General features: G+C 45.8%; 7 protein-coding genes across 7 annotated transcripts; 5 read left to right on the plus strand and 2 right to left on the minus strand.

The window, feature by feature from the left end:
• Positions 1-4,085: 4,085 nt before the first annotated feature.
• On the plus strand, positions 4,086-5,297 carry PtA15_18A100 (uncharacterized protein; the record flags this gene model as incomplete). The annotated part of the gene is made up of 6 exons (XM_053164607.1): positions 4,086-4,089; positions 4,165-4,234; positions 4,491-4,678; positions 4,745-4,896; positions 4,970-5,081; positions 5,149-5,297. The coding sequence occupies 6 exons, from the start codon at positions 4,086-4,088 to the stop codon at positions 5,295-5,297; spliced, it is 675 nt and encodes a 224-aa protein (XP_053028599.1).
• A 3,811-nt stretch (positions 5,298-9,108) lies between these two features.
• Positions 9,109-12,840, plus strand: PtA15_18A101 (uncharacterized protein; the record flags this gene model as incomplete). The annotated part of the gene is made up of 16 exons (XM_053164608.1): positions 9,109-9,554; positions 9,634-9,874; positions 9,951-10,079; positions 10,158-10,253; positions 10,317-10,604; positions 10,672-11,161; positions 11,225-11,293; positions 11,376-11,512; positions 11,583-11,675; positions 11,745-11,887; positions 11,958-12,022; positions 12,090-12,121; positions 12,175-12,208; positions 12,276-12,550; positions 12,616-12,676; positions 12,737-12,840. 16 exons carry the CDS (start codon positions 9,109-9,111, stop codon positions 12,838-12,840), a joined length of 2,703 nt encoding a protein of 900 aa, XP_053028600.1.
• Positions 12,841-13,648: 808 nt separating this feature from the next.
• On the plus strand, positions 13,649-14,253 carry PtA15_18A102 (uncharacterized protein; the record flags this gene model as incomplete). Its single annotated transcript, XM_053164609.1, has 3 exons — positions 13,649-13,716; positions 13,798-14,117; positions 14,204-14,253. The coding sequence occupies 3 exons, from the start codon at positions 13,649-13,651 to the stop codon at positions 14,251-14,253; spliced, it is 438 nt and encodes a 145-aa protein (XP_053028601.1).
• Positions 14,254-15,086: 833 nt separating this feature from the next.
• PtA15_18A103 (uncharacterized protein) lies at positions 15,087-16,524 on the minus strand (the record flags this gene model as incomplete). Its single annotated transcript, XM_053164610.1, has 5 exons — positions 15,087-15,112; positions 15,229-15,381; positions 15,465-16,026; positions 16,107-16,151; positions 16,225-16,524. The coding sequence occupies 5 exons, from the start codon at positions 16,522-16,524 to the stop codon at positions 15,087-15,089; spliced, it is 1,086 nt and encodes a 361-aa protein (XP_053028602.1).
• A 1,620-nt stretch (positions 16,525-18,144) lies between these two features.
• PtA15_18A104 (uncharacterized protein) lies at positions 18,145-21,351 on the minus strand (the record flags this gene model as incomplete). The annotated part of the gene is made up of 9 exons (XM_053164611.1): positions 18,145-18,165; positions 18,257-18,306; positions 18,415-18,551; positions 18,657-19,818; positions 19,892-20,027; positions 20,148-20,402; positions 20,515-20,646; positions 20,982-21,215; positions 21,331-21,351. 9 exons carry the CDS (start codon positions 21,349-21,351, stop codon positions 18,145-18,147), a joined length of 2,148 nt encoding a protein of 715 aa, XP_053028603.1.
• A 1,180-nt stretch (positions 21,352-22,531) lies between these two features.
• PtA15_18A105 (uncharacterized protein) lies at positions 22,532-23,197 on the plus strand (the record flags this gene model as incomplete). Its single annotated transcript, XM_053164612.1, has 2 exons — positions 22,532-23,008; positions 23,105-23,197. The coding sequence occupies 2 exons, from the start codon at positions 22,532-22,534 to the stop codon at positions 23,195-23,197; spliced, it is 570 nt and encodes a 189-aa protein (XP_053028604.1).
• An 891-nt stretch (positions 23,198-24,088) lies between these two features.
• Positions 24,089-25,674, plus strand: PtA15_18A106 (uncharacterized protein; the record flags this gene model as incomplete). The annotated part of the gene is made up of 2 exons (XM_053164613.1): positions 24,089-25,591; positions 25,666-25,674. The coding sequence occupies 2 exons, from the start codon at positions 24,089-24,091 to the stop codon at positions 25,672-25,674; spliced, it is 1,512 nt and encodes a 503-aa protein (XP_053028605.1).
• Positions 25,675-27,193: the final 1,519 nt, after the last annotated feature.

Genomic DNA, 27,193 nt, shown 5'->3' on the forward strand with positions numbered 1-27,193 from the left:
CCTCTAGTGATGATTAAATCCGCGCCCACAAGTTAACCATATTGTATGTAGTCTACTTAAAACCGCTAGACTCCAAGAAATCAAAGCCATCAGTCCTGACTAAACTGAATCCTCGAGTGGCACTTTAGCCCCACTTCGAGACTCTCTGCTTAGGCACTTTAGCCCCTAAGAGTGAGTAAAAAACAGTCTCTTTTTCAGACTTGTTGTCTGCTATTGGCTAAGCCGATCTTTTTCCTCCGCCCGCTCCGCTCGCCTCCGGCCAAAAATCCTTCACCTTTCACCAGGTAAATACTTAATTACCCTTCTCAATTTTCTGAGCAAACAAATGATGTTACATACTATGCAGAGTCTCATAAAGAAATAAATCTATCTTAGTTGTCTGAAATCTTTCACAAATTACTTGTGAGAAACAGGGTCAGACCTGTTTCTGGAAATTAATTGTTTTGAACAAAAAACAGCTGCTGTGGTACACATTTTTGAGGGGAAACTGTTTTCCGTGAGGAAAGTTGTTTTCCAACGAAAAAACAGCTTTTCAAGCTGCTATGGTACAGGCCCAACTGGGTGGCATGTAAATTCCTGAATTTCACCTACATTCATACAGGGGAATGGGTTTTTTGGCTGATTCATACATTCTCATGTGTAGATATGCTTGAGCTTAAATTGGACCAGGGTTCCCAAAAACCCTGATTTTAAGCGGGGATTTGCGGGTTTTAGCCAACTTACCTGAATTTCATTGGAAAATCATACATTTACATATCTGGTGTTTCATGCGTACCCTTTTTGGTTTCAAAGCCAATTCATACCATGTTAATGCATACAATTTTGCAAAAAAAATGCAAAAATTCATACATTTTCATGCCGCTCATTTATCGGGGGTTTCCAGAGTCCTGATATATTAGTTTAATCTTAATTTTGGGTGTAATAGTCAAAATGTCACAGATTAAATTGTTTGTGATTATTTCACTGATTAGGGGGGTTCACAATTGAATTTTACTAAACTTTGGAGCCAAATTTAAGGCCTGTATGAACAAAGTTTTAAAATTTTGGCAAAATGCACAGCAGCAGGTGATACTGATCAATCAGTGCAATTTATCAATTTTTTTAGAAAATGTTCATAAACACCTTGAAATGTGTCCCAAAGTTTTGTAAATTTCAATCACCAGGGGGGAAAGTGTTGCACTCTCTAGAGAGTGCCAGGCCGTAATTTTGTATGTTGTTTTGTCTCATGTGAGTTCAATGTGGAATTTACCTCTATGTTCAATTTCTTACCAATACAATTGTAACTGTAGTTCAAGTCTTTGTGAAATGATGTGTAACTCAATGCCAACACACAAGTATCTATCTGCTGAATTTTTGTGTTTGTTTCATCATGATTACAATTGCAGAAGTGAGATTTATTGCACACAAACTTTTCAAAGAATGTACCTATCTTTATGCTCAAATTTGTTCTTAGCCAAGTGCCAGGGAATATTTTGATTTGCAGAATTTTTCATTCAAAACCCACATAAAATCACATTATGGAACATACTTGTAAGAAATAGCAAGTTCAGAGGATCTGCCAACTGGCGGATGAATTGTTGTGGCATATTTCTGACATGCCAATTACCCTATCAAATTGGCCGGAAAGTGGTTTGAAACAAGATTTTCATTCTTCAACTATTAAAACATGTCAAAGCTAAGAAAATCTGTGTAACATGCAGTTAAACTCTCAGCAATATGAAATGTGAAAATACCGGATTCAGATTTCCCTACCATATTTACCAAGGGATCAACCATAATTTTTTGAGTTTTCAGCGTCAATAGCTGTTCATTTTGGAATATGCACCTTGCCTAGTACATGACCACAAATTGTACACTTTTGTAAATTTAACTTAACTGAAAAATGCAGTGTAGAATCCTCATGAAGGCTGCTCAAGGGAAAGGGGGTAGAGTAGTGGATAATCAAAGGTGCACCAATTTTCCCTTGCTTCTGAAACTAGCTGGAGAACTAATTCAACAGCTGGTCTGAGAACTCCAAATTGAACAGTCAATTCTTAAATACCCACGCAAATCACAGTATGGGTAGCACCATTTTTCTTGTAGACTGATCATCTTACATCTTTTCCCCCACCATTTTCCATTAATTTTCTTTTATGTTTAGAATTAGTTCATCACAGGTCCCTTTGTTTCCATGTTGATGGTGCAACAACATGGTGTGTATTTCTCTCATAAAATGGTGCTAAATTATTTCTGGCTGTTATTTAAAGACTTCTGCACTGTGCAATTTCTGTATCCAGACCACTTAAAATCATTGGCCATGGGCCAGCAGCAGTGACACAAATATGGGGGGAAAAGTGTTAAAAAAATTGTGTCTGGGGGTTTGAAGGTTGTCACAAGTGAACTATGGACGCGTGGGGAAACACAGATTGGCCTAACATCCCCCTGTTTGCCCGGGGAGGGTTGATTTTCTTATGTAATGTCCACCCTTATGTTTGGGCAAACATTGGGGTGGACATGGTTAAAATATCACACTTTTCCCCGGACTTGATGAACAGTGGTTTTTGTTCATCGCGCTGGGAGGTACCTTCTCATTGGCCACCACAAGCTGGCCATCCATATGGGCTTTTCTGATCTCTGTGGACTGCTTATACTGACTCACAAGCTTGGAAAAGCCAGCGCGATGACCAGTATGTCCTGGTTATCGCAAGAGGGCTCCCCCGACTTGGGGACCCCTTTATTTTGTCCACCCTATTGTTTGGCCGTACAATAGGGTGGACAAGTGTGGAAATCAATCCACTGCCTCCCCAAAGCCAAATCCGATGACCAGTACCTACTGGTCATCACATGAATGCCCTATCCCGAGGACCAGCCCATACTGGTCATCAAGGAAGCCTTCCCAAGCTCTCAAGGCAGCATATACTGGCCATCCAGCTCGCAAAAGCCCAGCCGGATGGCCAGAATCTACTGTGTATTGATCTGGGAGTTCCCCAGCACAATTGATAGTAATTACTGGTTTTTCAAGATCATAAAAGCCCTCCTTGATGAATATCATGTAATTTTCATTTAGCATGGCGGCTCATAGCCCAGTAAACTTTAATCAAGTGGATACCATCCCCAATCAATGGCCGGTATACACCAGTTATTAATATGAGAATCCCTTACCTCAATGGCCATACACAACAGCCATTGAGTTGAGGATTTCTCCACTCAAATGCTGGTATAAATGGTCATCAATTGGAGGATGTATTCACTTCATGGAAAATAAACAGGATCATGGAGTGGAGAAACCCCCCACCTGATGGCCATCTAAATTAGTCATCACATGGAGGGTTTCTCTACTTGATGGCCATGTAACCCATTAATCAATTGGGGTTTGTCTTGAATTCATGGCCAGGTCACCTGTCATTGGAGAATCTGTGTGTGTACTTGCTGTCAAGTGGAGAAAGCCATTATTTGAGTTTAATTCACCAAATCCAACAAGATGTGATACAGATAAGATCAGTATTAGTTGAGTATGAACACACGGCCAACACACAACTCATTTACACATGGGGAAATGGTTTATATCTGGCAGACTTCTAGACAGAAATTATGGCCTGGCACTCTCTAGAGAGTGCAACACTTTCTTCCCTGGTGAATCGTGAACCCCCCTATTATATCGGTGCCAAACGGGGCCTTAAATCTTGAATATCCCTTACGGGGTTGATTTTTATAGCTGACCAACTCCACACTCATCTTGGGCTGCGCTAAAGCCCACGGCCCACGGACCCAAGCATGGTAAGTTTTCTTCTCTCTTTTCTCTCCTTCGTGTTTTTGCTAGGCAGCATATGAGAAATCAGGCTTCAAGGTGCGACATAAATAGATTTACCTCCCATCTGGTTCGAGCTGTTTTGGCATGAGCGGTAGTGTCCCGGCTTCAGCCGCAGCCGGGTGACCTAGGTCAAACAACAAGAGCCACCCACATTTCTCACGGAGAGATGTGACTGCGTACTGCGCCTAGGCCGCCCATATATTCTCCCGCCTCTGCTGTTGGCTCCCACCACCCAACCCGCATCCTCCCAAGTACATACAAGCCGGCCTCAACATCAAATCTTCTTCAGAACGAAATGGGTGAGTTGGTTATCCCTGCTGCACCGCCTGAATCCTGCCGCTGACCTCTCTTTGTTTCGCCGCCCAAACTACCAGGCTTCGATTTTACCGGTAACGACTACTCTCAATTGGAGCAGCATGTGTATGACAAGAGCTACATCGAAGGGTTAGTTGAGCCTTTTGCATGGTTGTATAGATCGAGCTTTCGTGATGATCTACATGTTTGGTCCGTGTTTCTGAACACCGTTGGCCGAGGCACAGGCGGCTTAAGACCCCGACCTTGTTCTCCGGAACACCTCGGCACACGATGCTGACAACTTCATACCAACCCCTCTGATCCTGCTCGATCTTTTCTTTGATGAAGATTCTCTTGAAAGAAGCTTATTACTGACTTGCATCCTTTATCTTACTTTTTTTTCAAGTTACGCACCCTCCCAAGCTGATGTAGTAGTTTTTCTAGCTATCGCCTCGTCCCCCGACGTGAAGAAATATCCTCAGTCTGCCCGATGGTGGGCGCACATCAAGAGCTGGGAGAGTGAACACGCTTCCCTGCCAGGCGAGAAGAAGGAATTATCCTCTTACGGTCCTGCCAAAGGGTCCACCTCAGCTCGTATGTCCCGTCTGAACTTGCAGATGCTTGCTTCACCTGCATGCTAACACGTCTTTTGACTTACAGCTGCTGCTGCCGCTGATGGCGATGACGATGATGACATCGACCTCTTTGGGTCTGATGATGAAGAAGTTGACGAGGCCGCTGAGAAGCTCAAGGCTACCCGTCTCGCAGAGTATGCCGCTAAGAAAGCTAACAAGCCCAAGACCATTGCCAAGGTTTGTTCACTTGATTTCATCTCGATCAATATCAATGGCATAGCCAAGTTATTCACATTTCCCCTCATCACAGTCACTGGTCACGCTTGATGTCAAGCCTTGGGATGATGAGACCGACATGGCTGAGCTTGAGAAATGTGTACGGTCTGTCGAGATGGACGGGTTGGTCTGGGGTCTGAGCAAGCGTCAGTTCATGTTCTTACCTCACCACCTCTGATTTCGTAGCTCAACCTACCCCTTCTAATTTCACAGTGGTACCTGTTGGGTACGGAGTTCGCAAGATGCAAATCAGTTTAGTGGTCGAAGATGAGAAGGTCTCTTTGGATGACCTCCAAGACAAGATTTCCGAGTTTGAAGACTACATCCAATCCTCTGACATCCAGGCCATGCAGAAACTCTGAACGTGGCAGTCATTTTGGGCATCCGCTTGATTCAGCCGCTGACAGGTGAAGCGTTCCTTGATTAATATCTCCAGCCCTTCAGCGGAGTTCTTGTTGTCCGTTGTAACCGAAATAATGTCAAACTATCCAATTTGTGATGACTATGTAGTATCAAGCTTGATGTTGTCCTCAGCTCCGGGAGCTGGAAGGGAGAAGCACTTTGGACCAGAGATCCCACGAGGTACATCCACACCCAGTTCTCTAACTTATCTCAGGCATGGACATGTCGTGCGGCGTGGCTCCGAGGGGGTCACGAGCGCGACCTTGGGCTTCTGTGATAATTCATCGCGTATGACGAACGCATCAGCAAAAACCTGAATCAAATCATCGGATTGTGTCCAATGCCGCAGGTGGGACTTAGTTCGGTCTAAGAATTGCTGCCCTCTTCAGATCACTCTCGACAGCTCTCAGGACTTTTGCAGTTTTCCGTTCGAATTTCACTCCTACCAAATTCAACCCTCCTCCCCCTCGGCGTAGGGGGGGCATGTGACGGAATCCTTGCATAATTGAATATTTTATAAACATGAGGTTTGATTATTTTCTTGCATCGATTTTGTAGCTCGATTGCCGATCAAATAAATATGAAGTCTGTCACGAGTGACGACTCACCAGCTTGATTACCACCACGACCCACCGCATCTTAGTCATGGGGAAGTGTGGGACAATGAGTGAGACGTCTGCTCCGGCTGCCTAGGCCCTGTACCCACAACTCACCACAAGTAAAAAGACAAGAGATCGCGCAGAACCCGCGTCATAAATATTTGCGAGATAAGAAAAGGAATTCGCAGTCAGATTCACCTCGTGACAGAAGGTGGATGAAGAATTCATTTGAGCATGCTTGCCTACTGCTGGTTTGAAAGGTCATGGTTTTGGGGGACGGACGTTGACACTCTTGATAATTAAACCGAAGGCTGTTTTTTACCGCGACCTCATATCAAGCTCATAAAACGATGATTCTCCTTCACAAGCAGACACGGTGTTTGTGGCACCCATTCCGCTTTACCAAATTTAACTTTCGAAAACTATCCTCTCGCAAGTACCTGGCAGTCAACCATTTCTTTAGCTTTTCTCGTCTTCATCGGATCCCGCGGCTGAGTATCGAATCGAAACGTCCACTTGAGTCTAAAGGCAGTTTGAGCGGGCTTTACCATATTTCAGGTCAGTAAAGCTCTAATTGAACATTCTTCAGCGATGGATCTCGGAGTCGTTCCTCCTCTCGGGAGCGCGCCTGGCACAAGCGTCTAGATTTTGAATTAAGATATCCCTTGCCATTATTTTCCACCCTAACAGATTCAAATCCTACCAGTAGCCGAATCTCGTCTCGCTTGACATCAGGCTAGTCCTACATCTTCGCAAGCTCGAAGCGAGGTCTTCGCAAGTTCGAAGCAAGGTGCGTCTATAACGTAAATATGTGTAACGATACCGTTTCATTGCGCTATTGTCAGCTCAAGAAACGCTCTTGCATGCTCGGATTTGCATCACGATGTCAGGTTTCGAGGGCGTGCTCACATACCGTACCCTCCACTGTTAGTCCGGATCATTTGCTCGTGAGATTTTTGGATTATGCGAGCGTTAGGTCGTTATAGAAAAGGGCGCGTCTCATCATTTAGAATCAAGTGGGAGATCACAACACATAAACAGTTCCAATCGGGGGCTTACAGCACCCAGCCCTAGGGCTCCAACCTTCCTTCTGCTCTCACCGCTACTTGGTGCCATCTTGATCATTCTCGAAGGCGACGCAGCTACCAGTCCCTTGATTTGAAAGGTTATTTTGGGCTTCTATCAACGTTTTATCTGGGTTCCTCGACGCTCTACCGGCGATGCTCTCAGGCCGTCACATATGTGGACACGCGGCTGATGCCTATGGACGACAAGATGTGATTGCTCGAAGGTTGCAATGCGCCCAATTTTTGGACCATCTGTGATATTCCGACATGATTGGTCAATTGAGATACACACATTCTCCGTGATCCCTGCATAACCTTTTCCATCCCATACATCTCGTAGTACATGAAAGCACCTAGAGCCAAGTCCCTATGACCAGTTGGGGTTTGTTTCATCGATGCGTTTCAAACCTTGGATAGGGGCCAGGATGTCCGCTGGGCTCAGTAATTAGCGAATCGCAGCCATAGATGTATGGTGTGACGTTGACTATCGCCCCCTTCGCGTTTGATGGTCTCCGATATATATCGAGCTCTGCTCACCCTGCCTCTGGAGATTCAACAAATCTAAGATTCATCACTTATTAGTTATTACTCTACAATCTTTTAATTCAGGCCTTTGATTAATGACCACACTCCTTACTTCTCTCTTTTCTTAATCCATACTACACGCCAGTCACAATTGCCAGGTCCTTGTGGAAACTAATTCTTTCATCGGATTTCTGTCTACTCCAGGCGCCCGGCCTTTTCTAGCAAGTGCACTCATTCAAGTACAACGCAGTTGTAATATTACGGCATTTGGCGCGACGGTCAGATTCCTCCGTTTGTAAGTGATATGTTCTCTCGGAGGTGCCTCATTCCCATTCGTCATCTTTCTTTGATTTGCATTCTCAAGGTGGGCTCCCTTGCGGCGAATCTGTCGTTTTGGCAAGTTGAAGGCTAAGCTAGATATCAGCATAAGATGCATGTTGAAGCTCTTGATCATCCAGATTCGCCTTCAAATCAACTTTTCAATCATGTAATCCTGGTGCAAATCAGTACCGGTGCTAATCACACGGAGCGCAAGTATCTCTCTGGATAAGCAGCAAGCCATATTGACATAAATATGCGCTGTCACTGTCACTGACAGTGTCGACTAGAAAACTTCACCATGTCACCTGAGGTGACTGCCACCTGTGCTGGTGAGAAGGAAAAGACCAGAAGACCTTGAGCTTATAGCACCGGGAATCTCCGCCATCACTAGGTCTGCTGGTTTCATGCAAAATTAGCTAGCCTGATTTTAGGCACGACATCATTCAGCATTCTGTCAACATATCCCACTTCTCGCTGCTTTCTCTGAATAGACATATTCATCAATCTTGTTGCGAATTTTTGCGACTTCTCTCCATGTGGCACGCGGCACGCCCGCCCCCTCCTTGTGATTCATGCCTCCGGCTAGCGAGGTTGGATGGTAAGACCGAGTGAGGTTTTCAATCATGAATGTTTTGCCTTGGATTTCCCATGACCACGATCAAGTCAGATTCAACTAAAGTCCGACTTCATCATTCCGATAAAATGCTCTGCTCAAGATAGCCGCATGCTATTCTCCCCAGGTTGGGAACGCTATTCCTTCTGTGAAGCGCTATGACAGGCCTTAGCAGTAGGTTATGCTGATCAAGGTCTTTTGTCAAGTTTCTTTCCCAACCGAGCCAATCTGCATTACCATTTTCGTCCATGTCCTGGTCTTTCGTCTGAATGCACTGATGCGTGCATTGATTTCCTGTCAATTCATTTATCAAGCTTACCATTGTCTGGTAGACGGCCTGTCTTCCCCCCTTCCAACCCTCAATAACCCTCCTCTTTGTTTGATCACATTTCTCTCAACACCTCTTGTACATCAATCGCATTGCGACGGTGTAGGACAAGCTTACTTACCTTATTTTCGTTGCAGATCAGATACAACCCTTTAACCTCATCCCCTCAGATATCGACACTGCATCTTGAATATTTTTGTGTCTACTGTTTCATACTGTCCCGAAGGCCTCACGCTCTTTACTGGCAACAGTTCTCTCAGCTTACCGCCGCTTTTCAATTGACGGCCTCTTTGAAGTCATCGTTATCTCAAAACTCCGATGTCTTATCAACACCATCACCCATTGCGCGACCAAGGAAGCCGTCAACCCTCATACGAATCCGGTCTTGATGCATCCCCCACCCTATATCATCCTCAAATGTCTACCAACTCACAGCACACCCTCACCCATCAATCCTCATTTCAAATCCACGATGAAAAATCCTCCCTAACCTCTCACGCCCTCCCCATGGCCGGCGCGGCCTATCCGGGAGATTACTACCCACCCACTGGGGGACCCGGCTACCCACCTGCCGGCATGCCTGACTACAACGGTGGTATGCCCGGCTATCCACCGGCTTCGCCTTTTTCAGGATCTATGCCCAGCCCCGGAGGCGCCGGCTCGATGGTCAGTGATGACGATTGGAGACGCCGTGCTAGACCTGTTCAGCGTGGTATCACTCGCCGGGTGAAGCTTACACAGGGTAACTTCATCAACGACTATCCGTAAGTTGCTCATTGTCTTCGTACCAGTGTGCGTTATCTAGCCACGCCAGCTGACCATGCTTTACGCTTGCTGACACAGGGTTCCAAAGGCGGTTTCTAACTCCATCGAACAAAAATACCTCCAGCAAGCTGTTGGGAAGCAATTCTCTCATCTTCGTTACACAGCAGCTACTTGCGACCCGGATGACTTCACTCCCGAAAACGGGTGGAAACTTAGGACTGCAACCACCGGCAATGAAACCGAATTACTCATCGCAGTCACGTACTACAATGAGGATAAGGTGCTCTTTGCTCGTACCATGCATGGTGTGATGTTGAACGTGAGCTTTCTTTCGCATACTTCATCACACAGTGCTTAATCAATTAAGCAAATATTTTCTTTTTGTTTGATTAAAGATACGGGACATTTGCAAATCTAACTCCAAATTTTGGAATGGCAAAGGGGCCGAAGCTGGCCAAAAGGGTAGTGGATGGCAGAAAATTGTTGTTTGCTTGATTTTTGACGGAATTGGGCCATGTGACAAAGTTCAGCAGTTATTCTTCCTTTCCACCGATGAATCCTGATTACTGAACTTGGTTTATTTTTTTTGTAAATTGTGTTAGAATGTGCTCGATATTCTTGCCACTGTTGGCGTTTATCAGGATGGACTGATGAAAAAAGAAATCGACGGCAAAGAGACCGTTGCTCACATTTTTGAAGTTCGTGCCCCTTCAAGCAGTGCGCCTGAATGCCCAACAATTGACAACCCGTATTGTTTTTAGTACACTACTCAGCTCTCGGTGGATCACAAGCCGTCTCTAGTGGTACCTACTCAGGATGGTGGCGACTCGAAGACGAACTTGGTTCCTGTTCAGATGATTTTCTGCCTGAAGCAGAAGAATTCGAAGAAGATCAATTCTCATCGATGGCTGTTCAACGCGATCGGCCGGCAACTTGATCCCGAAGTCTGTATTCTTATTGACGCTGGTACCAAGCCAGGCAAGCGCTCATTATACTACTTATGGCAAGCCTTTCACAACAACCGTAATCTTGGTGGAGCCTGTGGTGAGGTATGTAAACATTTCTTAGCGACGCTTTGATTAATTTATTGACCTTCAACCTATGTGACATTCTAAGATTTACGCGATGTTGAAGGGCGGCAAAAAGCTCATCAACCCCCTTGTTGCCGCTCAAAACTTTGAGTACAAGATGTCTAACATTCTTGACAAGCCGTTGGAGTCTGCGTTTGGTTACGTCTCCGTGCTGCCTGGTGCTTTTTCGGCTTACCGATTCCGGGCATTGTCTGGACGACCCCTACAGCAATATTTTCACGGAGACCACACGCTAGCTGACCGGCTGGGCAAAAAGGGCCTGAACGGAATGGGCATCTTCACCAAGAACATGTTTCTTGCAGAGGACCGAATCTTGTGTTTTGAGCTGGCTGCAAAAGCCAACGATGCGTGGCTTCTCAGCTATGTTAGAGCAGCCAAGGGTGAAACCGATGTCCCCGAACAAGCCGCCGAACTCATCAGTCAACGTCGTCGTTGGCTCAACGGAAGTTTTGCTGCCTCCATCTACGCCACCATCCATTTCTTCAGGTTTTACAAATCGTCTCACAATCCTATTCGTAAGCCATCAGCGTCTACTCTGCATTTGACGATCTACTGACTATCTGTTATCGTTCTACTAGGACTGTTAATGTTTCACGTTCAAGCACTCTTCAACATTTTTCAACTCATTTTCACTTGGTTTTCATTGGGTATATCTATTTTTGTGCTCACTCATAGTAAACTTTGCGACTCACGTAGCTGATTCATCCGACCCGCTTATTACATTTACAGCCAACCTCTGGCTCACCTTCAGTATCATCATTGAACTTTTACCTCAAAACGGAGTATTTTTGTTCAAAAATGAAGTTATCACTCATTGGGTCAACTTGGTTCTTCAGTGGCTATACCTCGGCGCACTAGCTTTGCAAGTGAGTCCATTCTACCCGATTCGTTGACCTTGGCAGATGAAACATATGTTGACACTGTTTTGCTACGCAGTTTGTTCTCGCTTTGGGAAATCGCCCCAAAGGCGAGCAAACGACATATGTCATATGTTTTATCATCTTCGCGGTTTTATCGTACTATTTGTTCGTAAGTCAAGTTCTCTCAAATGTCGCAGCTGATATGCACTGGATTGAACTAAATAATCCTCCCCTGTAGTTCTGTGCCCTGCTTTTGACTGTCCGGGCCTTCGGCTCGCTGACTTTCAAAGACTCCCCGACAATCGTTGATAAATTTCATGTGCTGATTGGTGGTACTAACGGAGTACTTCTTGCTGCTTTGGTGTCAACATATGGAATATAGTTTGTCGCTAATTCATTCTTACAATTCACATGATGTCTCTTGAACCTGACGGAGTGAAATCTTTTGCAGCCTAATTGCTTCCTGTCTCTACGCCGACCCATGGCACATGCTGTCTTCGTTCCCGCAATACATGGGTAGGCTTCCAAATGTCATCTCCTGCGTAGAGTCAAAAGCTTACGGTATTGTCACTCCTCAACCCAGGCCTTGCGCCATCCTTCACCAACATCCTGAATGTAAGCAGTATCCTGACTCTTCAATGTAATTCCTGCTAACATGATTATTATAGGTCTATGCTTTTTGCAATTTGCATGATGTTTCATGTAAGTACCTTATCTAAATGCCACTTAAGAATGATTGATTTTGGCTGACACCCCAATCAATCTGTAGGGGGTACCAAGGGCTCGGACAAAGTCGATGCCTTGCCTTCAGTAAAGTCGTCCACCGAAAAGGCCGATGGAGTTGGACCTACGGTCAAGGATGTGGTTAGGACCGAGGAAGACTTGGACGCGAACTTCAAGGCGGTTGTTGGCCGTGCAATCACTCCTTGGAGTAATGTCGAAGTAGCAGAGAAGCCCACTGAGGACGACGGAAACAAAACCTTCCGCACACGCTTAGTGTCCGTATGGATGCTTTCAAACGCTGCCTTGTCAGTGGCTATTGCAGTAAGTTTTATACCTTTTCTCCCTTGCCCCACGACCGGAGATGCTGACACACATGTAACTACCAGAATGTAAACGGATTGAACAAATCCACCGCGGACGAGGAAAAGAAACAGTCGATGTACTTCAGTAAGTGAATTCCCTCCCTTCAATTCGACGCACGCACACTGATCTCACCTATTCTCCCAGATATCATTCTTTGGTCAACTTTTGGTCTTTCGGCAGTTCGTTTTGTTGGCTCCACCTATTTTTGGCTCAAGACCAACATGACCCGGTGCTGCAAGAAGACATAGAGTGTGTGTAGCAGCACCAATGTCGCTTTGCCCTTCCTGAAATCATTATTCCTACCTAGTTTTATTTTTGATCAGTGTATCAAGTTTGTAAATACATAAGTAATTATCCCACTCTTTCGACAAATTGTTCTGCTCATTTTTTCCTGTTAGATGAGCTGTAGCTAGTAACACCTGTAGCCAAATCTTCAGACCTGCCGTTGATGTGTAATCTAGTCTTGCACGCGAAATGACTTGCAGAGCATGCGCCTTCCCGTGTCTGGTTGCCATGAATTTGGAGAGACGTGTCTTTCACAAGAAGAGAGGACTTATCCAGATGACTTCCTGGCAGGGTAATGCCATCAACAACTTTCCAGCAATATTGGTGGCTGGCATACGAGCGAAGATCCGCAGCGCTCCGGATCATTTAGGAAGACTCAATTGAGTCATGCTCCGGCCGGCAAACTTGCCCAAAGCACACATGGATCCCCAAATACCACCAGCTACCTCAGCAGGACACTTGGTAAGCAACCTTTTGCCAACACTTTAAACCACGACAAGCTGAATGCTGGTCAAGTTGATCGCGCACTTTCTCGTCTTGATACCTGAAATCGTAGCAACTGGAAACCATTTGTTTTTCTTCCGTCAATCTGTTATTCGAAGTTTGCCGGCAGATCAGAATAGAGGTTGAGTGATTTGTTTCTTCTCTTATCTGCATTATACACCACATCTGAGATATACACCAGTTGTCCACTACCAGCTGATGAGACTAAGTTTTGCGTGTTTTCATTTATATAGGTTTTCGTCACGGAGCAAGGGTTCGACTTGGCAGATGAATTTGATGAGTGCGTGTCGATTGTGCTCGATTGATCAGAAACCCGGGTTCTGCTTGCACGCAGGGTTAGGCCGTCCTTTTTCTTGCGTGCCAGATGGACCAACCCAATAATTCGTTGCGCTCCCCATTGGGTTCCTCAACTGCAGGCTGGATGGGACTTGCGTCCATGCATTATTTTCCTTATCGATTCGGCCGAACGAGTATCTTGGAACTTTACGCTACGATCCAAAAAAAGCCAAGATAGGAAGGATCGCATTGCTCCCAGCTTATCGTCGATTAGGCATCGGGAAACAGATGATGATCAGCTTCGAGCGGCAGCTTCTGGATGGGTTCAAAGCACTAGCTGATCGTGCTCCATTGCTGCTAGACTCCAGCATTCCTACTCAGATTCGCTTACATTCCCAGCTACCAGTGATTGGGTTCTACTCCAAGATTGGTTACCAACCCGTTGGACCCACCTTTATTGGTATGTGCTCAACCGTTTTTATCAGGCTCACGTTCACCCGCAAGATTGGTATGAATGTTGATCAAGCCGTATCTATGCCTTTGTAGAGGATGGTGCTCCTCATCAATTGATGGTCAAGCAGCTAGTTGCGAGTTGAAAGAGTACGAGTCTTGCAGTCGCGTTGGATTCAATCACAGCCACCACTCATGATCGCCAGTTTCACCTACAAAGAAGAATTTTTTTTCCAGAAGCCATAGATGTGCGTTGTGAGTTGCATTATAATGTCAAGATGCGCCCGTGAGGCATGTGGAGAGAGTGGAGGACTTCCCGTTAATCTGCAGCCCCCTGCAGAACCAGATCTGCAGCCAGAAAACCTTAATTTTTGCGGGGACATGCTGTCCCAGGGGCTGCAGATCTGGTTCTGCAGGGTCTGTAGATCTCGACCTATCTCGACGAAGTCCGCCAGCAGCGTTTAAACCCCTGGAGAATTGGAGACTCAGGAACGGCTCAGCAGACGATGTCGATGGCCGTCCATGGCAGATAGCGATTAACTGTATCCTGCCATACCTTCCTTTTTTGTTAATAATTATGTATTTTTCAATTGTTGTTTATCCATGAAATGATTACCTCTTCATGTCATAATATGTTCCACCTGTATCAAAGAAAGACAAAAGAAGATAGACAAACGTAAACAAACAAACAAACAAACAAAAAAGAACAACATAGGCAATACAACCAGACAAAACAAAAGAGAGAAACTATACAAACTAGCAAGAGCTTGGGATACACCACTGATTAGTATATGTAAGACGTGCAGGATATGGTTATAAGGAGATGGATAGATAGGATTACAAACGAGTTCACAAATCGACTTATCATTCGATTGGATGAGGGGTTTAGATATAGCGTACATAGAGTTTGATCTATTGCTGAGATAATGAGAAAGAGCAAAGGCAACTTAAAAGAGAGGCGAGAAAAAACGATGGAGGATTATGAATTGGTGTATTGTAATACACCTTTGATTAAGTTGTTTTTTCCACAGACAAAGAAAGAAAAAGAGGTAAGATCAGCCAGCGCAAGGGTTTGCGGGGAGATGAAAAGGGGAGCGAATGAACAGATCTGAAGGACTAACCAAAGAGGAAATTGATGGCTGATCCAGAAAGGATGGCTAGTTGAGTTCTCCGATCTAGTAGATCGGTCCTGAAGAAAAATATCGGTATGATCGGGAAGAAGAAGCCAACGCAAAGTCCTTTGAAAAGTGTTGAATAGATATGTGTACCCATTCCTACATATAGAAGTGACACAAAAATAGGGGAAGATCAGATATTGGGTAGGAAACAAAAAACAAGGGATGGATTGAAGTCTGACCATTATCGACACCATCCTGTGTCGAATTGAGTCCTTCGAGCCATTGATCTTCCATAGCCCGAGCATGTTCCTCTTCATCGGTATCGACGAAGCCAGAAGGACTGTTGGTAAACTCGTGTTCGGCATGAAACTGTCGCCTGACCTGTTCGATATCCTCCTCTGAGAAGCCAGCCTCAGCGAGACGGTCGAAGCCAGAGACCTGCTGGGGAGGCTCGTTCAGCGCGGCTTGGGCGCGTGCATCCCGGTCTGCTTCGGGCTCTAGAGCCGCGCTGGCCATCGTGGGCGACATCATCTCGCCCACCGCACATTGTAGCCAGACTACTGTGTCGAACTGGTTCGTCCCTCCCGCTACCGGCTCGACCTCCTTCCCTTTCCCTTTGCTCTTCACTCCTATCGCCGCATCGTACCCGCCCTTGACCGCCCCCAACGCCCCACTCACCGCATCTCCCAATACCCTCGTCACCGTCTCTGTCTGCGAAAGTTGTGAGTTTTGTCGCTTGAGAAGTAGCTCTGTCCATGGTACCAGCAGCGTCCCATCTGTTAAGACCCGTCCTAGGTAGATCTGTGACACATGTGACTTCATTTTCGTCAGCTGTTTCCGCCTCATTTTCTCTATTATCACATCGAGGTTCAATGACTTACCAACCTGAGACGTCTGGAGGCAAGAGAAGGTCGCAATAGTTGAATCTGCAATGAACAGGCAAAAAAAGAAGGAAATTAGAAATATTCAATTGGATGCATGGATGATTGAATAACCGACCCGGCGTTTGAAGTCTCGGACGCTCTCTCTGTCGCCGACCCAGACGTTAAGAAGATCAGGCACGGATCCATCGGAAGCGAAACGGATATTAAAAGTCAGAGGGACATGGCTATCGTTGTCCGGAGCGGTGTTAAGCGGGGTGGACGAAAGAGTGTCGGAGGAGGGGAGGAAGGGATCGATAGCTGGGATAGGATAGGGGATCGATGGATCGATGGCAGTCCCGATGGGCTCGTCGTCCTGCGTTGGATGGCTGCTGTCGGTTGCTGTCGAGGTGCTGTTTGGCTGTGGCTGGGGTTGCATCCTCGTGGTTGAGAGTCGCTGGCTGGCACCCAGGCGGGGCGAGGGCCCCTCGCATTCCAAGCCAACCTCGCACTTCCAAACACCCCCTATCCTCACTGATGTCGCACTTGGGCACTCAATCAGAATCAATCACATCTCTGCTCTTGTATTTTTGCTGGCTTTTCTTGTTCGGCCAAAAATAAATCAAGCTGCTTTTCGCACCTTACACAGCAATATCAAGTTTCAAGCTTCTTGGGCACAAAAGAAATGCAAGAGGTGCTGGAAAACTACGAGCCAAACACTTCTTACATTCTCTTTCTGTTTTCCTTCATCCTCTCCTGACTATGTGTTGTGCCATTTTTTTGTGAATCAAACTCATTTTTTTCCCCCTTCATTGCGGTCTGGGCTTGAGAAACAATTTGAAGAGCACTACATCAGAGTTGTAATGCTACCAATACTATGACTCATGAATGTTTCCTGAATTTGGTCTTGGCCGAAGTAGCCCACTTGATGGAGGTGATATCATAAGGAGACAGAAAGAATTTCAAAGAAAGAAGCCTGGAGGAAGAGATAGCAAGAGAATCAAGATAGCGACAAAGCTGGAGAAAGAGGTAGCAGGAAAGCCTGATCCTTTTTTTTTTATCATTTTGATCAACTTACTCACTAGCAGTTCCTGATTCCATGTCCAATTTTTAGTTACAGTAACTATTAATGGCCCTCAAGTTTTTCCAGATCATCCTGTATCAGACATCTTGCACTGTACAGAATCCAAACTTCATGTTCAAAACGCAATTCATGGCCATGGAGATGGGTGCAATAGTGCATGGATGGGGAAGGCTTTGGGTGCCATGGAAATACAGACCAGAATTGAATTCAATCAGAGATGAATAAATTGGGCTTGATTTTAAAAGCTCCCATCAAAATCAACTCTCTGGGCCCACTGGGTTGTGATCTGTTCATTAAATCCTGCCTCTGCTTGGTGCAATGCAACAAGTGGTATACTACTCCGCCTGGGCAGGCAGAGGATTACTATTAGCTAACTTGAATAGCTCTGGACAAGCCATTGGGGTGTGTCCTCAAGGAACTTGTGTTGATTTAGGGCTTCATTAACCTTGGATACATGCACCATGAAAGAATTGGGGAAAATAAGCAGCAGATGACATGAAGCTAACTTCGCCACACCCATAAACCATGTAATGGAACTCCCTGATGAGCACAAAGGGGCCAATGTTATTCAATGGGTGTATTGCCAGAGTACATATGTACTACTGGAGTTTCAACAGATGTTGTGTACTTCCTACTCCAAAGAAAAGGTGGGAAATTCATCTTCTTGAATTGCCTTCAAAAAACGTAGTAAGTACAATTGGAGCATATCAATCTGACAGGACTTTCTTCACAGCCAACCAAAAGATAGTAGCAAGCTTTCTCGAAGAAGGGAAGATTATATAAACAAAGGAAAAAAACAACTTCTCTCGTGTGTGGCAGATTAACAGTTGTCTCTATTCACTAGCTAAACTGGACATGAAACACACTTCCCTTGATCCATCCTATTTCGTTGGATGGGATTACTTATGGGACATCAATACAAACATCAAAAACAAACTGACGGGGATAACTCTTTCGTGTATATATTGGTATAGATTACAGCGAGTCTTCCAAATGCTGTAAAAGTGAGCTGCTTGTCAATAATTTTCTTTCTAATCACACTTGTGACTCTATGAGATTCCAAGTTTAAGAACAGATGTAGACCGACCTTGTAATCGAATTGGAACGGGGTCTTAGTCCGCATCAGCCAATCAGCCTCTACAGAAAGTCCCACCAAACAAATCAACGGTTTGAGATCGTTTGAAGACAATCAAATTCAGCAAGGGATAGCAAAAATCAAAAGACTATGATCAGAAAGAGACGGACCCCAGTCAAAATAAGTGTAAGAGCCTTTCTCATAATCGTCTGCCATTTCTTCCGGGTTCTTGGCTCGTTGGAACCACGTGAGATAGTACTTGTGGAATCTCCAAGCGCGTTTCTTCAGTTCCTTTGCAGCCAAGTATCTATCCAATAATGAAAATTGTATTTTTGTTTTTGAGCAAAGGTCAGATTTCACGCAGGTAAACAAGAACAAGTTTTCCTTTCAAGAAAGCAGATTAAAACTCAACTGTAAATAACCACCTTGGTGATAGTAGAACAGATAGAATAACACCTCGACCTCGATTTCCGACCAAATAGCTGGACGTTTTTCGAATGCCATTGGTTGCTGAGGATAATGAGAACTGGTAGGGTAGGGGTTGCGAGGGGCATAGTAATAAGGCTTCTCGGCATCCTGGATCTGGGGCAAGCCAGAAATTCCAGTCTCGATCACTTTTTGCATCTCGGCCAGGCTGGGTGTGTGAGCCTTGAGGTGTTCGTAAGTTTCAACCAAGTCGGCCAGAGAGGAGACACTCTTGTTCTCTTGTGCAGGGTTGTTTGTCTGCCCCCCTTCCACTTCACGACCATTGTTGTTGACTTGGAGGTTGCTCTGTTTGCCTTCTTCTTGCCTTTCTTCTCCGGACACTGTCTCCGATCCTCGTCGGTCGCTCACAGGCTTTTGTTCCCCACTAGTAGGAACACTCTCCATTGCGCCCCCATCTGCTTGAGGTGGAGATTGGCGTGATTTCTGTGAGTTAGAGGGGCTCGGCGATCGATCGGTGTTCTGGTTTGGTGACGGTTCAGCGGCGGATTGACTTGATTGCCCTGATTGATTCGATTGACCCGATGGGTTATGCACGAGTGAGGAACTGCTTCCCCCGTCAGCCGATTGAGAGATTAGATCCTGAGACGTACTCGAAGGATCCGAGCCAGAAAGCATGGATCGAGGAGCACTGGATGCAGGGAGCGCGGCAACCTTGGCGTCCGGGGAAGCAACGGCAGCGAAAGGCCTGTGCGGAGCTTGCTGAGATTGCTTCTTGGGCGATTCGGCTGATGGTTGAGCTGGCAAAGATCCCGAGGCGGTGCCGCTGAACGAGAGTGAATTTGAGCGTTGCGGGACGGCGGGTATCGGACCCGGACTCTTGGCACTAGACGGAACACTTGTAGTATTCGCAACATTAGATGAAGCAGCAGCCGCGGCAGCACTGGCATAACGTAAGGATGGGAGGGGTGCAGGCGTGGTCCGTGGTGCAGATCCGGTAGGGAGCACCATCCCTGTAACAACGCCAGTTCTTCCAGAAACGATGGCTGGTCTCACTGTGCCAGATTCCATCGTCGGCTTCCGGACACTGGGTCCTCGCAGGATTTGAGCGCCTGAAATCGACATTTTTTCTTTAACGGGGCTTTTTTCACCTGGAATATCGAAAGCAAGTTTAGACTTTGGCCCCCCCCAAAAGATGAGATGAGGCAAATTTGGGTAGTTTACCAGAGAGATTGCTGTCTTCGATTATTGAACTTGTATCGTGTGATGAAAGAAGGTCATCATGTAGGCCATAATGTTCCTCCTCCTCTTGAAGATTAAGCGATTCATACAGGTCGTCATCCTCGGTGAAGTCTTCCTCCTGTGGTGAAGTATGCAACAGTATGAATTTCACGGTTGCGCTCGATCATATTTTGATAAGATGCTGCGAGATCGGGCCCAATGAAGCTAACTCGGCAAAACAAAAGGTTAGAAGACGTACAACATTCGATTCAACGTAGTATTGAATATCATCCTTGACTTCACCGACACGCTCAGGCGAAATCTGACCATTTTCAAGCAATCGCATGATTAGCTCGAGTTTTCCAATGTGCCACCTTCGACGGTCATTGAGAGCTTCGAGTTCACTTGATCTACCGTCAGAGCCGGAGGTAGGTTTCTTCTTCTTGGTCTGACTACGCAATAGTTCTACTTCTGCCTCCGTCCGCTCAATCTGCTGGCCCAGTTCATCGACCATCTACAAGCGAAGAGGGACAATAAAAGGAAGAAGAGTGAATACGATGGACTAGAGGGGTTGGAATAACTTGGATGAGGATCAAGATAGGTGATCGGATCTTGGGAGACTCAACTGTGGAAACCCAATGACTCATCTCCATCTTGGCCACTTCCTTAGGATCCAGTTTCTGCTGAGCACTGAGTCCTTCTTTGCTAAATGCTTTCGTTTTCATCTCTTTTTCGCAAGCCTTGAACCGTTCCATTTGCTGTTGAGGCAAGCAAAAAAAAAGTAAGTAGATTGGTAAACCAGAGAGGTTTAGGACCGTCAGGTTAGTTTTGCGAGATATCAAGGCTAAAGGGGAGAGGAATCCAAGATGATTATAAGAATGGGTATTGGGGTGTAAGCCCATGGTTGACAGTGGCTTGAGAGGGCTTAAGAGGAAAAGTGGTTAAGCGGAGAAATCATTGATCGATGAGGCTTAAAATGAACTGAACAGTTCGTAAAGAAACTGAAAAACAGAAAGCCTCAGGAGTCTCATGAGGGGGCCGAGAGGGCACCAGAGGGGCTCAACCGATCAAAATATGACAGATGGTACTCAACTGTTTCGATCAACTTGCGATGTTCCATGAGAGCCGATTTATCCTTGATATCGTTACTCTGCAGCCAAGTTTTGATCTGGTCCCTCTGACGCTGTAGCTTCTTGATCGAAGTCTTGAGATCAGCCTCGGCCTTGTCCTTCGATGTCTGATTGGTCGCATGTGTCATTTTATCGAATGTTTCCTCAAAGAGTGTGACACCTTGCTGGACCAGTTTCAGCACACGGTCGATATCGGCCTGGAATGGTGAGTCGAGCGGTCAGCCGATACTCTCTCGTTCTTAGGGAGAGTTCATCATCCAACGATCAATAAAAAGGAAAAGCACAGAAAGAGCAGAGGATGGTAGTGCCGACCTGAAGCTTCCGCTGGGCCATCCTCGATGACTGTGATTAGAGGGCTGAGTTTGGTTTTCGTTTGACTTGCTGGATGGGATGGGATGGGTTGGGTTGATATTGTAATGTTGGTGGGTGGTGGGTCGTGGTTGGGTGGTGAAGTCACCGCTATGCCCGTGTAAGCCCATGGTCACCGGGCTTTACTCTTTAGGCGCATGTACTTTAGAGATTAGCCCTGTCGATAGTCAGGCAAAAACTGCGATGGGTATGGCTTAGTGGGGGTGATAGAATTCACATCACAACATCCAGTGAATGTAACTTGCACTGTCGACAAAATTGCCAGTGCAATCGACAGAGCCTATCAGAGCATCCTTACCGGTGCTCAACATGAGTCGCATTTCATTAAAAGGATCTAATGGAAGTTGTGCTCTTGTTCATCAACCAGATCGTTACATAAATATTTTGACCTCACAATTGTGAGTGGCACTGCAAACCCTAACTTAGCTAATTTCCCTCCTCGGGGGACCTCCTTCGGAGGGTCCCTGCGGGACGGCGTCCCCCCTCCACATAGAGAGGGACTTAGTTAAGTTAGCTGCAAACCGCCCCTAGGGTATGCGCACGATAATCCAGCTCTGCTCCACTTGATTCCTTTCGGACATTTCCCGTTACAGAAGAATTCGTCTTTGGGCTGCCGGAGTCCATCAACCGGCGTTCTGCTGTTTCCAAATGGCTTACCGAAGCTTATCATTTACCCGGTCTCTGAGAGGGCGGTATCGCTAGGATGACAACCGGAATTCGTGCAACATGAACCATTGATTTGCTTTTCGACCCAGTGAAAATATCCTCCCAACAACTTTACTTGGGTGTGATATACTTCTCATGCACACAGTGGGTTGCCAGGACATTCGAGAGCGTCTGCTGATTGCGCCAGTCGATGCATTCCTTTCGCTTGTTATACACACATCCAAAATTCATTGTGTTGTATGTATCGGAGTGAATCAAAAGCAACACCCTGAAGTCGAAAGCCTCCGAATAGCATAAAACATTTCTTCATGTTTGGTGTTCATATCAAGTAAGGTAGCACCAGAGCCTCACAGGGAGACATACACGCACCCACACACCAGAAGCTAGCAGAACCATCACCTCACTTTCTATAATAGTCCTCGACAAGCACAAGCAATTAGCCAGACCTCACCCTGCCAGTCGAGATAACCTGAATTCGATGAGCTCGTCAGCAGGGATCGACTCCGAAGATGGAAGATCTGAAGAGCCAAGTACACGAAGCAGCGAGGGGTGTCCGGACCTGGATCCGATGGCCGCCTTGGACACACTGGCCGTCGCGGTTGCGGATGCACGGAAAGCACTGCGAGAGCTCCGGCAGCAGACTTCCACCCTCGAGCTAATCACCAATCAACTCCACCGACATGCCATTCTCGTCCAGCTCATCCAGAACGCCCTGGATCTCAACCTAGAGCGCCCAGAGCCCTCTCAGCCGACCCGTCAGAATACCGAACCAGTAGCTTCTGTCGGCGATCTCAGCCTCGGCGTTTATACTCTCGCCACCGTTAAGATCTTTAAAACCAGCTCGGATCACCAGGGGCCCCACTGCTTGATCTGTCTCGAAGATTACATCGAGGGCGCTCCAATTATAGTCTTGCCCTGCCATGACTCACACAACTATCACCTCACTTGTCTAACGGTGAGTCAAACGTTATTCTGGGTCAATTTGTTATCCACTCGGATCCGCATGACTAACTTTTTGTTTGTTTGCTTTATCTTTTTCCGTTTTTGCTAGCATTGGGCCCGACATTCCAAGCGGCTCACTTGCCCTTTGTGCCGTTCTCCCTTTGACCGACAAAGCTCGAATGATTACCCTCCAGAAATTTAAGAGAAGAGAGGTGAAGCTAGTTCTCGTTAGAGTCTCTTCTTCTGTTCCTTGTTTCTTTATCACTCGCAAACCATCGTAAAGCATTTACCATGATCATTCTGATAGTCTCAATACATTTTAAGCTTTCCATTTTATACTCTCATCATACATTTATTTCGGTTAGTCACCAGGGTATGTTTCTTACATCTGGAAGGTGGCTGGAGGTAATGGTCCAACTAACTTCATGCTCGCTATGCTGAATGGTTCAGCCCTTCGTTATACTTCTTCGTACAAGGGGGGCTTGAGCAATTGAAAGGCAACCTTGAGGTACATATGAAACGGGTGTGATCCAGAACAACAATAAGCAGCTGGAGGTAGTATCATTAATGCCACTGCGAACTTGCGGAGGGGATCAGATTAGAAGTCGTCGCCGAGTCACTTCTGATTTGGACAGCGTCAAGGGGGATGAGGCAATCCTCCGAGTCCGACATTACGCGATCAGGCATATGTAAACAGCGATAATTCCTCGGCCAAACTTTTAAACATAGCGATAATTCCTCGGCCAAACTTTTAAACATTGGTGCTGATCAAGGAGACACGTTTCGGATTTATGGTTTCCTGACTTGAGGGTGGGCACCCGCAGGACGATTCACTTGGCACCAAGTTTATATTTCCTGATCACAATTAATTAATGCCAGAAGGAAGTAAGTTTCACATCGAGCATTCCTTTTTTGGGTAAAAAGAGACTGGTTTTCTACGCCACGCAATCTTCCCAATTCTCCTTATCCTTCCAATCCCACTCGAGTAAGATCAAACATGATAAATCTAACACAAAAGTATGGTTCCTGTGGATCCGGTAGGAGGGCATCATGCATCATCGCCTACACTGGTTTTCTTCTTCTGTTTTTTTCTATGGGCTTTTTATACGTCCTTCTGGTAACTAGCTGGGGCCAGAAGTGCTTACAATACAGCGATCATCCTAACTTGACCACCAAGACACAAGGAGCCAACTCCGATAATTGGCAAGATTTAATCCCCCACCGGTCTGGTGCCATCAGCTTTGCTCATCTTTTGAAGCATCCTTCGGCGGTGGAAACGGATCCTTCTCCCAATCTAGCAAGCAGTTGCCGCAGAACCGCCGATCAAGGGCCGGGAATCAGGAAAACAACCAAAAGAATATTGCACAAGCGCTCAAACGCCGCCTTAAAATGTTTGGCACTGGATACCACTTTTGAAAGCGTTGCCAACTTTGTGGGGAGGAGTGCGCAAGCCAGAGAGGATATCTCTGTTAAAGGCTTACGTCAACTGCAATCGCCTCTATCATCGAATTCAGGAAATGATTCGAAAAATAATCGCTTGAGCCACTTCGTTCATGAATACTCTCCCGAGGAAGAGAACAGTAATTCACAACTGACTTCAAAGACCCCCCAATGGGAGCGTTTGGGAGACTATATAGATGAAATGAAGTTGGAAAACTATCAAAAATGTCTTACCAACTTGAAAGGTGCTTCTTTGGTTCTCCACAAAGAGAATCGAGATGAATGGAAAGCGCAGGAAGCCTACCGGGCTGACGAGGAGGACATGAAAGCATTTTTCGAGCAAATGACGCCGAACTTCAAGCTTAGAGCGTTATTTGAGCTCTATAATTTCCTTATTGATAGATCTCTATCGGACCAAGAGATCTGGTGGTCACAAGAAGACTACATAGAGCTGCAAAAGAAATGTGAATATCAGTCTGACGATGTCCACCTTACCATCCGGATCGGCGATCTAATTCTACCTCATCTCTCAAAAATAGAGACTGAGTTAAGTGCGGAAGAGATGGATCAAGTTAGGACACAGTTTTTCGAGCTCTTCAAAACCTTCAAGCAACCTGAAAAGTCATACGACAAGAAATGGACTACTGGAGCCGGAAGAAAGTGGCTTAGCGAACGTTTCTCAAAAATTAGTAATGATGAGACTCGCTATCCCAACCTTATGAAATACCTTGGCGCTGAGTCTGAGCCACATGAGTGGAAGAAATCTTTAGAAAAGTTGGTCCCAAACCTGGACGCCAAGGGATGGGCCCCATCGTCTATGAAATTTAATTGGCTCGAGCATGGCTTTGAGGAGGATGAAATGGAAGAGCTAATATGCATGGTAGAGGCTTACAAAACTTCTAATGTCAAAGCAGCATACAGTTACGCACAAGCTTCGCAAACGGCTGAGGAGAAAAATTTGTCGTTACTGCCGCTTGCTTATTCCGATAAAAACATGATGAAGAGATTTCTGGAACTAAATCGGTCTTTGTCAAATCAGTCCAAGAAACGGATGCTGATGCTCAAATGGATTTCAGAAAATCTCTATACCCACGATCAGATAGACGTATCAATTTTGAACTTAGGAAAATACACTGCCAACACTGGTTATGACCGTGTCCGTTTCAATATACTTCTGACAACACATAAAATAGCTGAAAGGATCAAAAATTGGGCTCACTCAATTGCCAGCTGGATTAAAGAAATTTTTGGACCAAAAAAAATTGGAGCCATTTTCAAATAAATACAAAAACAGCTACAGCATAAACGATACCTAGTACCATTTTGTGAATGCATGAACTATATTATAGGAAAGAATACCGAAAAATACTTCTAAGAACAAAATGCAACAATTTGTTTTTCTTCTTTCATTTCCTCTAGATTTTTACCTGTTGTATCAAGATAAGTTATTCTATCAAAGAATTATCAATACACTGGAGATCAAGGCAGCTACGCCGCTGTAGTTCCATGGGCATACATATAATTCAAGCCACTAAAAATGTCAGGCTCGGGTGATGCCAAGAGAAGGACTTCTCTTCTAGCTACACCGGCGACGGCGTTCAGTAGCGCTCAGAGGAGCGCAAGGTACAAAAAATATTATTATTGTTTTTAGATGGTGTTTAACGGAGGGTCCACGAGCGCGTGGGGTATTTAAGTGCCCTCCGGAGTGCTACAGGGCCTGCTGGGCAGGGGTGCTTAGGTGCCTGTACGTCTGGGGCCTGCGAAGCAGGGGTATTTGAACTTTACAGTTCCCAGGACTATTGGAGATAACTCCAATAAGATATGAAGGAAAAATTAGGACTCACTCAATGGAGAGAGTCCTGAGGCAAAAGCAGGGAATCTTGTCAGGTTTTCAGCGGAGAGCTAGCGGGCGAACAAGTCTTGACTTGACGGGGTCGAGGCTGGCAGTGCGATGAAGTGGTTGACGATTCTGGGGGGCCTTCACTCGCTCAAAGGCCCACCTTTTATATTGTTCTCTGTCTCCTAGGAGTCGAAGAGTCTGTGATGAACTTCTTTGCCAGTCCCCAAGTCCCTCAGCCTCTCGGCCGGAGCTAGGCTGAAGATATTGTCTGGTTCTGAGCACGAGATCAGAACTTTGCTCTCTCAGTGCTGCTATTAGTCATGGGCCAAGACTGAATTCTCCAGATCATCTTGGCCCCTGACTGGGGTGCGGCTTTCTCGCTTTGATTTTCGTGCTTTTTTATCTCCGGTTGTTTATCCATTCTTTCTAGAATACTCGTGATCTACAGCCATTCCGAAAAAGCTTGGCTTTGTTGGAAGGAATTTCCACCCAAACGTTGTCTTGGATTTGCCAATAATCACTGGCAAGGTTGGACATATGTATATTCATGCCCACCTCATTCTTATATGCAGGGTGCATATACAGCAGCCAGATGCCCTCTATCATCTCCTTCCTTTCATTTTTTCCTAATTCTGAGATCGGAATCAAGAAATTTGGCTGATTTTACCCTGGATGGCACACTGATCCTGTTGGTGAGGTTGGATGGTGCTGGTCCCAGTGGCCGGCGTGTTTTTTTTTCCTCTACCAAACGGCTTGATTGGTGGGATCCTGCAAGCAACTGCGCTCGCAGGTCTGGATATCATGTATCCAACCTTGATGTTGGATGCACATACATTGGCAAATCCAGAAGGAATTTCCAGCAGAAATTCCTTCCAAAGAAGCCAAGCTTTTTTGGAATGGCTGTATATATCACAAGTA

Source organism: Puccinia triticina, chromosome 18A, assembly GCF_026914185.1.
Source record: "Puccinia triticina chromosome 18A, complete sequence".
Taxonomy (NCBI): domain Eukaryota; kingdom Fungi; phylum Basidiomycota; class Pucciniomycetes; order Pucciniales; family Pucciniaceae; genus Puccinia; species Puccinia triticina.